Below are 12,863 nucleotides of genomic sequence, written 5' to 3'. Positions count from 1 at the left end.
GGGCCCTGTAAGCAGGAGGGCATCCTGGCAGATTCTGACACAGGGGAGGGGCGTAGGGGGTGGGAGACCATCTTGTCCCCACCTTGGCTTGAAGTGGGGGCACATCTTGGCTGAAGGCCCTGCAGAGGGACATCCAGGCATCCTCTCTCCAAGGCCTGCAGCTTTCTGTTGTCTATCCAGAAATCAGTCTAGGGATTGGCTTGAGGTTTCGGATGGTGAGGCCCTTAGATTAGGGAGGCAGGAGAGGAGGGGCCGCAGAGATGGGGCCTCAGCCAGGCCAGAAGGATGGGAGTAGTGGGGGATGCTGGGAGCTGCATGTGTTTGAAGCAACTGGGCGGCATAGTGGGATCTAGAACAGAGAGAGGGAGAGAGAGAGGCGGGGCGGGGGATGAGTGTGCGTCTAACAATAAAGCTTGGGCAAATGAATGCATACAGTGGAGAGCCATGCAGCTGTTAAGATGATGATGTAGATAAATATTTATTGATATGTAAAGATGTTCACAACATATTGCTGAGTGAAAAAAAAAACAAATTACAAAATAATTTGTACGGCATGAGCCCACTTGTAAAAAAAAAAAACAAGAATTTATAGATGTGGGGGGAAATCTGGTAGTGTTTATTATCTCCAGGTGGCAAAATCATGGCTAATTGAACTTTTTCGTTTTGCTTATCTGTGTTTTCTGATTTTTCCACGATGAATGTGTGATATAAAATAATGAAAGTTTGGCAAATGACCACAACCAGCCTGGTTCTTGTGTGGACATCTTCGGATGGTTAAGGGCTGGGCGTGGGGGATGGGTCTAGGGTCAGATGGAGGTTGAAGATGGAGAGAGAAGCCTGGGTGACACAGGTCCAGGGCAGGTGGCCGAAGCGGGTGAAGGGGGGCCTCCCTCTGCTGCTGCCCAAGTGCTGTGTCACACACACACAGGTGCGATTCAGTGAGCCTCACTGCCAAGCCCTTCCTGCTCTTGTGACATCTTTTCCCTCCAAGATGGCTTTGCACTCCCTTCAACTAGATTTTACTGGAACGGAGAGAGAAGTCCGCACACTGTGACTTGCCCGGCAAGCTGGAAGGACAGCCGCTCCCAGACACAGAGAATAGTGGGGACGAGGGTTTGCCCTCAGTCTTGTTCTTCTTGTAATGTCCCCTGACCTTTCCCAGCTCCCCAATCCTCAGCAGGATCAAAAGTCATGGGGCGTCCCCTCCTCAAGATTTCCCTCCCCATGTTACTGCTCAGGTCCAGGATCAGGTGTGGCTGAAGACTTAGGGACCCTCGCCTCCCCTCTCTGTGCTGGGACTCACAGGGGAAACCTCGGCAAGCAGCCCATAACATGCCCGAATGGAGAGCATCTACCCAGTGTGGGGTAAGAGGCATTGCCCGGACTGGAGCACAGGGGTGTGAGCGGGCTCTGGGAGCTGGCGAGGGGGCAGGCAGCCAGGCCTTGTCTACAGAGCTGGAGACCTGGCAGAGCTGGACTGGCCGCCCCCTGCCACCCCAGGGCCTTCTCCTTGTGCCCACTGAATGACTCACCTTGGCACAGACACAATAGTCAGGGGTGGGCACAGAGCCTGCTCCCCACTGCACCCCAGCCCCCTCAGATGCTTCCGAGAAGCTCTTTGAGCTGGGGGCTTGGGCTGTACTCTGCCTAACAGTCTGGCATCTTGGGATAAAGACAACACAGCCCCCCAGGGGCTGCCCTCTCTGAGTGGCGCCCTGACCAGTGGTGGAAAACAAGGCTCTATTCAGCAAGTGCCCAGGAGAAGGGATCAGAGGCCCAGGCATGGGCATGGGCAGCAGGGGGGTGGGGAGAGGAAGGCTGCCCGCTTCCCAGAAGTCCAAGGACACAGATGAGTGAGGGGCCTGGGTGAGGCTCTGGCCCTGAGGGATCAGAACAGAAGCGGGGGGTGGATCTGAAGCATCAGGCTATAGGGCGCAGGCCCTGGGCTACCTAGTATGGGCCCAGCGGCTCCTGGGTTCCCAAACTGACCCATCCCCAGAGACCTTTCCCATCCTTTCAGCCAGATGCGTGGGAACTCGAAGGAGATAAATCTCCAATGTGAAAGTGAGGTGAGGGGTGGCCAGAGAAACAGGGTGATGTAGGAACAAAGACAGGAGCCGGGACAGCCAGCTCATCCATAACTGCTTTGTGCAGCTGTCAAGGCCGGCTCCGGGCAGGGGTGCAGAGAGGCTGAGCAAGGGGGACAGGAGTCCGGTGGGACCGAGGCAGGAGCTTAAGTGTGGCCCAGGGAGAAGGCCAGGGAATGCAGCCTCTGCCTCTCTTGCCCCCTCGGGGTTCCACGTTCCCTCCATCACCCCCCCCCCCCCCCCCACTGCTAGACAGGGACTTTCACTGACCTTCTAGACAAAGGGCTGGTGTCCAACTGCAGCCCACAGCCCCAGACTTTCAGGGAAAGGGGAGAAAGCAGGAACGTGGGACGCCTGTGTTCCGAGGGGAGGAGTCCAACAGTCTGCTAGGAATGGGGCTAGGCAGGAAACTGTAACTGGAGGCTGCTTCTGGAGGCTGTGGAGGAACTGGGTTTGTTCTTTGCCAAAGTCCCAGCACTTAGCGGCCACTTGAAGCGGGAGTGCTGAGTAGGGAAGGCCTGGGTTATGGGATCTCAGAAGTGGAAAGCAGGTCAGAGGTCATCTGGTCCAGCTCTTTCTTGGCCCACTTTCCCAGAGAAAGGGCCTCCTCACCCAGTGGTCAGGGCCCCAGACCCAGCATCCGGCCCCAGGCACTGCCCACTAGTACCTCTGTCTGTGTCCGGGCTGGGGCTGGCGTGCCCAGGAGGCCCTGCCTCTGGGCACAGTGACCTCGGTGGGGTGAGAAGAGCTCTCCCCATGGCCGAGCTGTCGCCCAGCCCCTCCCCCTCAGGCTATGCCAGGGGGCGTTGCCAGGGGCAGCTTTGGCGGTGCCAGGCCGGCCCACGCCTCCATAAAGCCGTCACTTCCCAGGAGCGGACAGAGCTGGGCCAGCATGGAGAGGAGACGGGTCACCTCAGCCGTTCGCCGCTCCTACGTCTCCTCCTCAGAGATGGTGGGGGGAGGCCTGGCCTCCGGCCGCCGTCTGGGGCCGGGCACCCGCCTCTCCCTGGCTCGGATGCCGCTTCCGCTCCCGGCCCGGGTGGACTTCTCCCTGGCCGGGGCCCTCAACACCGGCTTCAAGGAGACCCGGGCCAGTGAGCGGGCAGAGATGATGGAGCTCAATGACCGCTTCGCCAGCTACATTGAGAAGGTGCGCTTCCTGGAGCAGCAGAACAAGGCGCTGGCTGCGGAGCTGAACCAGCTGCGGGCCAAGGAGCCCACCAAGCTGGCCGACGTCTACCAGGCTGAGCTGCGGGAGCTAAGGTTTCGGCTCGACCAACTCACCGCCAACAGCGCCCGGCTCGAGGTCGAGAGAGACAATCTGGCACAGGACCTGGGCACCCTGAGGCAGAAGTGAGGAGCGGGTCCAGGGAGAGGGACCACATGAACAGGGAAGATGCCCCCCGCCAGCTCCAGCAGGAGTGACTGCGGGCCAGCCGGGTCTCGGGCAGGGGGCTCTGCCTCCATGGTCCTCGGCCCCTCTGTTGCCCCACCTCTGGGAGGCGAGGGCTGTCCTCGCTCCCCAAGATGACCGGAGGGCCCTGGGAGGGGGCCTAGAGTCTCAGGGACCTGATTCCCAAAGACCTCTTTGCACCTCCCCACTGGGTGGGGAAAGACCCACCCAAAGACCCCTTTGCACCTACCTCCCCACTGGGTGCACTCTCAGCACCTCCCCACTGGGGCAAGCTCTGTGGGAAGAGTCAGGGACCCCACAGGCAGGGTCTCTGCACTTCATTCACGGCAGGGCCTGGTGGCCTTGTGGAGCCCAGGTCCGTACAGAGGAGGAACAGGAAAAGAAGACTGGTGTGCACTAGGGGGACTGGGCTCTGGGGGAAAGGAGGTGAGGGAGAGAGCAGGCAGGCCTGGCTTCAGAACACAGGTGATGCTGCCTGTCACCTGCTTATGACCCTGGTCAGGCCACTTCAGCTTGCAGAGCTGTGAAGCAGAGATTCTAATAAAACTCATTTCCAAAAGTCAGAGGAAACCCCAGGGACACGGTGTTTTGCTGAGCTGGCAGGGCATGCGTGTGTGCCCTCAAGTGCAGGACGATGAGTGTGTTTGTGCATGCGGCAGTGAGTGTGCGCCGGCAGAGGGGCCTGTGTGAGCAGGAGCAGGTGCACCAACCTCGATAAGGCACCTCAGTAATGAGTTAAAGCAAAGGCCCTTGTCTGCTCACCCTCCTGGTCAAGGCTCTGTCTAGGACCCTCTGTCCCTCACTTCTCTTGCCATTCCACTGGTCCTGGGGGTGGGGGGAGGGGGTAGAGGGTCTCTCTGGCAGCCACCTCCAGGGAGACTGGGGCAGGGGTCCAAGATCCTCAGAAGAGCCTGGACCCAGGAATGTGTCCCCTTACCCCAGGCTCCAGGATGAAACCAACCTGAGGCTGGAGGCCGAAAACAACCTGGCCACCTATCGACAGGTCAGGGGGGTGGGAGGGGCAAGGGAGGGGGGTAAGGGGTTGAGGGTAGCTCACCCAAGCACAGCCCCCAAGCCCAGCCCTCCAGAGCAATGTGCTGCTCTCCCCAGCCACAGAAGGTGGGATCAGACAAGGCTAGGGAGTGGGGAAGAGGAGTCTGGGGTCCCAGCAGCCTTTTGCACCCTCCCTACTCCAGGAAGCAGATGAAGCCACCCTAGCCCGTCTGGATCTGGAGAGGAAGATTGAATCTCTGGAGGAGGAAATCCGGTTTTTGAGGAAGATCCATGAGGAGGTAAGGCCAACACCGAGGTTGAAGCCGATGGAGACAGAGAGGGTGAGATTGAGAAATACACAAAGACAGACAGAACAAAAGTGAGAGAGACAGAGAGACAGACAGGCTGAGGGAGACAGAGACAAGAGAGCATCCTCAGCCCCTGGTAAGATTCTCACACACTCACCCCACTTGCTGAGAATTATAACAGGCCTTGTCTCTCTCATTTTTTATTTCACTACAGCCCCGTGAGGTAGGAACCCTTCCAGTACTATCTCCTTCTCACAGAGGAGGAGACTGAAGCCCAGAGAGGTTAAAGAACTTGCTGAGGTCACACAGTCAGTCTCTCTGACATCACCCCCACTGCCACCTGTCTCCATTTAAGTGAAAGCTATTTATTTTTAAAAGACACCACTGAGCTCTGACTTCAGATTACGGATTAGGAATCCACGACTCCATGGAACCTGGAAACCCACAGGCACACTTACAGTGCTCCTGCCTGGCCAAACCTGGGAGGACCATGACGCCCCCAAATGACCCTCTGCCTCACCTAGCCCGTGCCATGCCACTGCCTCTAACTAGGACTGTCCCATTTCCCTTAGCCAATGTCAGGGTCCACGGGGCAGGCAGACAAGGGCATAGCATTGTGGGGAAACCCCAGCTGCGGCCTGGGCCCAAGCCCTGGCATCCCTTCTCTCATCCTGGCCAGGAGGTGCAGGAACTTCAGGAGCAGCTGGCCCGGCAGCAGATCCATGTGGAGATGGATGTGGCCAAGCCGGACCTCACGGCAGCCCTGAGAGAGATCCGCACGCAGTACGAGGCAATGGCGGCCAGCAACATGCATGAGGCAGAGGAGTGGTATCGGTCCAAGGTAGCCCTGACTGTGGGCCAGCCTGCCTCCTCCAGGCAGCCCTCCTGGCTCCATACAAAAGAATGGGGGAATGGGGTGCAGAAGGCTGGGAGAGGATCCTCTTCGGGTGATTGACCTTCACCAGAGACGTGAGGTGGCTTCCCCAGGGCCACACAGATGTCATAACTTCCAATAAGTACTTATCATGACTGTTAATTATCATTATTACTGTTCCTGCTACTATTATTGCTAGCCAACATTGTTGTGTGCCAGGCCCTGTGCTTTGCAGGCATTATCTTACTCACTATGAAGAAGGTACTATTCTTTGACAGATGAGAGAATTGGAGTCCAGAGAGGTTAACTAATTTGCCCAAAGTCACACGGTTCCTAAATGGTAGAACTGGGTGTCTAACCCTACCCATTGCCCTTGGGAGCCTTCATTCTTGATGCCTCTGCTGTGTCCTGGGTTACTGAGCATCCACTGCCTGTCAGCACTCCCCAGGACACAGAGACATGTTCGACCAGGGAGATGTGATGTGCACACAAATATGGTGTCCAGAGAGAACACTGCTGGGCAGAGTTTATATGCGGGTGGGTGGATATTGTCGAAGGGAGGGCATTTGGGCTCGGCAAGACTAGCAGCCTAAGGACCTGAAGAGAAGAGGGAAGGGGTATTCTGAGTGCAAGAAAGCACGGAGGGGCAGTGGCCCGGGGATGCTAGTCCAGGGTCCAAGCTGAGGAGTATCAGTGGCAGAAGCCAGTGATGGTTCTGGGCAGGTCAAGGCCTGATGGAGCCATGAGAGCTTCCTTCCAAGTTGGGGGGAGAGAGGGCTATTAGAACCTGGGGTTCTGCTCACCAGAACCCCCTGTCCACAGCAGAGGAGGACAGGGTTCAGGCTCCTGGATAGAGCTGCCAACCCAGGAGATTCTGGATTCTGTGGCAAATACCATCTGTTCAGTTGTCCCCTGCCCAAGCACTGTGCTCAGTGAGGGAGACCTACAGGGCGTTGTGTGCCCTCCCTCCCTGGGTCTCCGTCTATGGGAATAATCCCACCCAGAGCCAAAGTCCTGGGGGAGACCTGGACACCAAGCCTGGGGTCCTGCCCATCTCCCTGATTTCCCAGAGACCATGCCTTCCCACCCGCCCAGCCGTGCGCCCCAGACATGCAGCCCAGCCGCGCCCCCGCTTAGGATCCTCTCCCCACTAGTTTGCAGACCTGACCGACGCCGCAGCCCGCAACGCTGAGCTGCTCCGCCAGGCCAAGCACGAGGCCAACGACTACCGGCGCCAGCTACAGGCCTTGACCTGCGACCTGGAGTCCTTGCGCGGCACAGTGAGCGCGGGGCCTCAGCGGGTGTGGGCAAGCCGGAGGGGGGACCTGCAACCCTTGCAGCCTTGCAGCCTGGAGAGAAGGGCCAGGGGCGGGCACCAGGACTGAGGGCTGGGGCTCTGAAAAGTTACTTGGCGGTTGGGGGGGGGGGGCAGAGGCAGGGTAGGGGTCCTGGTTGGGATGGGTGGGGGTGGTGTGACTCTACCCCGAGGCACCAGCCCGCTCCACCCACAGAACGAGTCCTTGGAGAGGCAGATGCGGGAGCAGGATGAGCGCCACGCGCGGGAGGCGGCAAGTTACCAGGAGGCACTGACCCGGCTGGAGGAGGAGGGGCAGAGCCTCAAAGACGAGATGGCACGGCATCTGCAGGAGTACCAGGACCTGCTGAACGTCAAGCTGGCCCTGGACATCGAGATCGCCACCTACAGGAAGCTGCTGGAGGGCGAGGAGAACCGGTGAGCCCTAGGGAGTCAATCCTCCCTGCTGCCCCTCCCTGGTCTCTCCTTGCTCCTTTCAGGGACTGCCTTATACAGCCTGCGTCCAGGCCCCTCCTATCCCCGTACCCAGCACAGTGCTGGCCTAACACACAGTTATATTCCATAAATGTTTGGTGAATGAATGAATGCATTCAGTTCAATCCATGAGATCCCAGGGCAAGGACTTGGGTCACCCCTCAAACTAAAAGGCTCACTCCCCACCCTCCCAATGAAGACTGAACTTCTTTTCCCTCGACTGACCTCTTTTGCCTCCTCGGAACTTTCTTCACCACTTCCTCCTCCCTTCTGCCATCTTCTGGGCCTCCACTGTCCTTCCAAAAGACACGTTCCCCTCCCAGACAATACCCCAGCCCCCTGCAGACTCTTGCAGCCCCAGAGAGCATGTTGGCTGCTGGGGAAAGCCAGGAGATGGGCTGAGCCTTTCCTGGCAAGGAGAAGGGCCTCAGGCTGTCACGATAACCCTGGACCGGGACCTGACCTGGGGATGACCTTGGGCAGCCCAGTCACTCTTCTCCCTTTGCTGTCTTTCAGCATCACTATTCCCGTGCAGACCTTCTCCAACCTGCAGATCCGAGGTCAGTAAAGCAGGGCCCTGTGGGCAGGGTGTTGGATTCCCGCTTCCTGCCCCGTGTGGGCTGCTGCTCTGGCGTGGGGCCAAGGACCAGGGCAAAGGGGCCCAGGGGGCCTTCATAATTCACCACAGAGCTTCCAGCCAGAACACAGTATCCCAGGGCATTCCAGGTGGGGCCCGCAGCTGCTCCTGTCCTGCTCTGCCCTGTGTCCTGCTCCCTAACCCTGCGCCCCATCCTATAGCAGAACCGGGTGAAGGTCTCAACCTCTGTCCTATCCGCAGATCCCTGAGCAAGCTCTGCCCCTCTCAGTGTTTTATGTTTATGTTTTTGTTTTTTAACTGCTTGTCACTACAGGGGGCAAAAGCACCAAAGAAGGGGAAAGTCACAAGGTCACAAGACATCTCAAAAGGCTCACAATACAAGTTATACCAATACAGGCTCACCAGATTGTAAATGGAGCCCCGCCGGCTCTCGGTTAGCAGCCTGCCTCTCAGACACAGTGCTTTTCTCAGCTTGTCGGGGAACGAGCCTCACCAAGCCCATGTTCCCTGCCCTCTCGGGCTTCCTCCTCCCAGGTTTTTCCCTAAAGGGCCAAGCTTGTGTCATTTTCCCAGCAACCTCAGTGCCCAGCCCAGGACCTGGCACAGAGTAAATGTAGGTTAAACTAGCAGAGCTGGCTGGTGTTCAAAGTGATATGTCCTCTGGTGCTCAGATGAGATGCTCTGGGGCCTCTGAACAAACGCCAGCCTCTGCCTTTCCTCTTCCCCATCACCGGGAGGCCCCTAGGGTCTTGCTGTGCTCAATGGCCAGGTTCTCTGCTTGATTCGTCTGTCCCCGAGGCTCCATGGCTCAGCTCAGGGCTGATTCAGCCCAGAGGATCATTTCCCCCTGGACTGCTGCTCTCGTAGTGGATAAAGTTTTATGCTCCCTGCTCTTAATTTTAAATATTAGTGTGACATGTTACATTTTCCTCTCGGGGGGGAGGGGGGACCTAAATGACTTCTTACTTGTAAGTGGCCCTCAAATGATTCTTGTCTAAGGAAAAAAAAAAATCTTCTGCTCCAGAAATTTAGGAACACTAGATATGTGTATCCCCCAGGGCTTAGTTCAGTATCAGAAGTTTAACCAGGCAGAGTGGGTCGTCGAGGTAATATTGCCAGGTGCCAAACAGTAAAGGGTCAGTAGGGCCCAGAGAATTGGCAGAGGGAAGTAGAAGAGGGGAACAGGAACGGGAAAGGGACCCACGATTATTGAGCACTAATAACATGCTAGTCACTTAACATACATTATTTCAGTTAAAGGACTCCTCATTCCCACCTAGAGAAGTAGACCCCATCATCCCCATTTTGCAGATTAGGAAACTGAGGCTGGAAGAGGTAAATTAACTTGCCCACAGTCTTGTGGCTGAGCTGGGACTTGAGGTCTGGCCTGCCTGATTTCAAAGCTCATGTGCTCCTTCCTTGGCACAGTGCTGGGTGGTCAGAAAGCCAGGTGCCAGGTGACGGCTTGCAGAGGGACTGAAATGCAGCCAGGCCAGGAAAGTGAGCAGAGCACTGGATGGAGCAGCCAGGCCTTGCTTAGCACCATGGGGACTTTGGGGGTCTTCATCCCCTTTGAAAAAGCCTAGGCCCGGGGCACCTGGGTGGCTCAGTCAGTTGAGCGTCCGACTCTTGATTTCAGCTCAGGTAATGATCCCAGGGTCATGGGATCAACCTCCACATTGGGCTCCACACTGAGTGTGGAGCCTGCTTGCATTTCTCTCTCTCTCTCTCTCTCTCTCTCTCTCTCCCTCTCTCTCCCCCTCTGCCCCTCTCCCTGGCTTGTGCTCTCTCCTCCTCTCTCTAAAATAAAAATAATATTTGAGGAGCGCACCTGTTGGGATGAGCACTGGGTGTTGTATGGAAACCAATTTGACAATAAATTTCATATTAAAAAATAATAACATAAAATTTTAAAAATAATAATAATGAAGGATCCTAGGCCCTCTCTGCCTGGTTGGGATAGACTTTCATACTCAATCCTCATGATTGTGGGTTTCATAGAGAAGTTGGGGGTGGGGGAAAATGTCTAGTGACCCAAGAGCCCACAGGCCTCTTGTCCCCATGTCTGCAGAAACCAGCCTGGACACCAAGTCCGTGTCAGAAGGCCACCTTAAAAGGAACATTGTGGTAAAGACCGTGGAGATGCGGGATGGAGAGGTAAGGAGGGCAGACCTGAGACTCTGGCCCCATCAGGCTCTGGCTGCCTCCAGGAATTTTCGAAGCCAGGCTTTGGAAAAAAGCCTGAACTGGCACAGAGAAGGTTCTCAATCACTCGGAAAAGCTTCCCAGGGAGGCTCTGGAAGAGGGGAAGGAACCTGGATGTAATTCAGTTCCCTATCCCTTCCACTGGCAGTTCTAGGGAGCCTGGGTGCCTAGGCACTGACGGGTCTTCCCCCGTCTCACCCTGACTCAGATGCCCCCAGCACCAGGCCTGGGGGAGAGAAGAAGAAAATTAAAGTTAGCAGTTTTCACTCCCATCTTTCAGTTTGCAGCTTGATAAAAGGAACCCGCCAAAGGATAGGGAAGAGGGGATTTGGCACAACCGCCTTGCCATCATGCCAGCAACAGTACTGGCTAATCTTACCATACCAGGCCACCATGTGCCAGGCATGGTGCTAAGTGCTTACAGGTGTTACCTCATTTCCTGACAACTGCATGGGAGAATTCTGGTTCCCGGCATAGAAAAGAAAGACCCAGGAAAGCTGGGGACTTGTCTAAGGTCACATAGCCTAGCGGTAGTGGGCCTGATGTCTGTGTGGGCCCCTAACTAATGTGCTGTGCGCTTCTCTGTCCCCTACAGGTCATTAAGGAGTCCAAGCAGGAGCACAAGGATGTGATGTGAGGCAGGACCCCCAAGGTGGCCCCTACCCGATAGTGTGAGAGGCCTGAGCAGGAGATGGGATTGCTGTCCCCGTCTCTGATAGCTGATTTCCCCAGACCCAAGTTCCCACCCACCCCAGCTGTTCCCCTCATCCCTCGGTCTCTATGCCAGCTCGCTGCCCTAAGCTCTGTCAGTACTAGGCCTGCACCCCCTGCCCCCTGCACCCAGTAACTCCAACTAACAAGGCACTCACCCCAAAGGGTGAGCAGCTTGGGTTAGAACTAGGAGGAAGGAGAGAAGTGGGGGAAGGTAGGGGCCCCAATAAATCACCTGGATTTCCCTACTCCCCGTTGTCATGGCAACTGTTGGCGGAGCCAGAGGTCCCTGAGGGTACCTGGGAAGTGGACCTTTGAGTGTCCTCAGGCTGCTGGAGAAGGAGACCCTGGGACAGGAAAGGGAAATCCCCACAGAGGTTTCTTCTTCTAGACTGACCCTGAGCAGTCTGAGAGTGGGTGGGGCCATCCTGCCACCTGGAGTAATCACCGAACAGAATACCTGGCCTGCCCAGATCCCAGAAGGGCCTCCTGGGTGATGATTCAAGTGTCTCAGTCCCACTGAGCTGCCACGTGGGCACCCTGTCGGCATGCCATGGGCATGTGGGAGCTTGATTCTCAGGACTTGGGGGAGCTATAGTGTAAGTGGAGAGGGAAGGGGTGCTGAGAAGGAGTAGAGGGGAGCTGCTTGACCTCTAGGTTGGGTACAGAGAGGTCAAGCCCAGGAGTCCTCCCTCCATAATGCTGGAGGGGAGGCAGGTGGAGATGGTGGAGGCCATTGGGATGATGCTAGACATCAGAGATGGGGGTTGTGGATGGCCAGTTACACTTGGCCTCTGGGTTGTGGGAATCATGGAAGTGACTCATCCCCTTGAAAATGCTGAAATAAGAGAGAGGGGGGCTGCTGGCCCCGGGGGCAGGGCACACCTTGTCCCAGTTCTAAAGGCTCCTTTCTTGCTGCATAATCCCTCCACCCAACCTCTAAGCCAACGCTGCTGCTGCCTCCAGACCCCAGCAAAGGCTGCTGAGTGAAGCCACTGCCACATACCTGACATTCTCCACCCTCCACGACCCACTGCTTTTCCCTAACCCAAGCGCCTTTTATCAAATACAAAATGTATCCCCATATTGTAGGTAGCACCCTATTTTATAATTTAGAAAATGGGAGGCATGAGCAGAGTAAAGGCTCTGGTTTGTGTTCCTGCAGTCTGGAGGTGGGGCAGTGCAGGGCAGACACTTCCACCCAGAGCACCTGCACCGCTCCATGGGAAGATTGGGGTTGGGGTGGGCAGGCACAGGACTCTCTGTGTCCGGAAACAGGGCTGAGAGGGCCTGCTCCATGGTCCCCCTCACCCCGTTAAGGCCAGAGAAGTGAGAGTCCCTCCCTTTTTCTAAGACCTGGTGCCCTTTCCCCCTCCCTCCCAGCCACCCACTGTTGCTAACCTTCAACCTTGAGGGCACCATGCAGCCTTTAGTCACTGAAGTAAATAAAGACATTTGCTATGTCCTTCCCGGGAGTGGACTCGGATCTGTTCAGGAGAGGCTGGGGCTGGGGGAGGGGGCAGGAAGTAGCCTTGGACAAGATTCAACTTGCTTCTTATTACTGATCATCTTGAGACCCCAAACCCCATTTGTGGCAGCAGCCACAGGACAAATCCCACCTCCAATCCTGCTCCACATGGCAGCCCTGGTGCCCTTCCCCCCTCCCCCCTCCATCCCTCTACCCCTCTTCTCACCCAGTCCCCAGTCCTGGGAAAGCCCTAACTTTGACCTCCACTTTCCTCCTGCATTTTTCCCCATTCTAGTTTTTACCTTTATTCCTAAACCTGACATTTCTACCTGCCAGTCTGGGGTCAAGGTTGAGGAGGAAGGGAAAGAGGACAGGTACTAGGCTCCCTTTTCCTCTCCCTGCTGCCCCCAATTCAA

General features: G+C 56.5%; 1 protein-coding gene across 3 annotated transcripts; it reads left to right on the top strand.

Annotated features, from left to right (window-relative positions):
* The first annotated feature begins 2,951 nt into the window (after positions 1-2,951).
* Positions 2,952-12,444, top strand: GFAP (glial fibrillary acidic protein). Of its 3 annotated transcripts, XM_025917512.2 has the most exons (10): positions 2,953-3,440; positions 4,444-4,504; positions 4,698-4,793; positions 5,482-5,643; positions 6,831-6,956; positions 7,188-7,408; positions 7,982-8,025; positions 8,377-8,496; positions 10,135-10,220; positions 10,864-12,444. In XM_025917512.2, the coding sequence occupies exons 1-10, from the start codon at positions 2,980-2,982 to the stop codon at positions 10,903-10,905; spliced, it is 1,419 nt and encodes a 472-aa protein (XP_025773297.1). In that variant the 5' UTR covers positions 2,953-2,979; the 3' UTR covers positions 10,906-12,444. The 3 variants fall into 3 exon arrangements, with proteins under 3 accessions (XP_086543661.1, XP_025773297.1, XP_025773298.1); XM_025917513.2 differs by lacking the exon at positions 8,377-8,496 and having other exon boundaries at positions 2,954-3,440; XM_086687535.1 differs by lacking the exons at positions 10,135-10,220; positions 10,864-12,444 and having other exon boundaries at positions 2,952-3,440; positions 8,377-8,501.
* The last annotated feature ends 419 nt before the right edge of the window (positions 12,445-12,863 follow it).

This window comes from Puma concolor, chromosome E1 (genome assembly GCF_028749965.1).
Source record: "Puma concolor isolate L17-30 chromosome E1, mPumCon1.1.hap2, whole genome shotgun sequence".
Taxonomy (NCBI): domain Eukaryota; kingdom Metazoa; phylum Chordata; class Mammalia; order Carnivora; family Felidae; genus Puma; species Puma concolor.
This window is presented reverse-complemented; position numbering and strand designations above follow the sequence as displayed.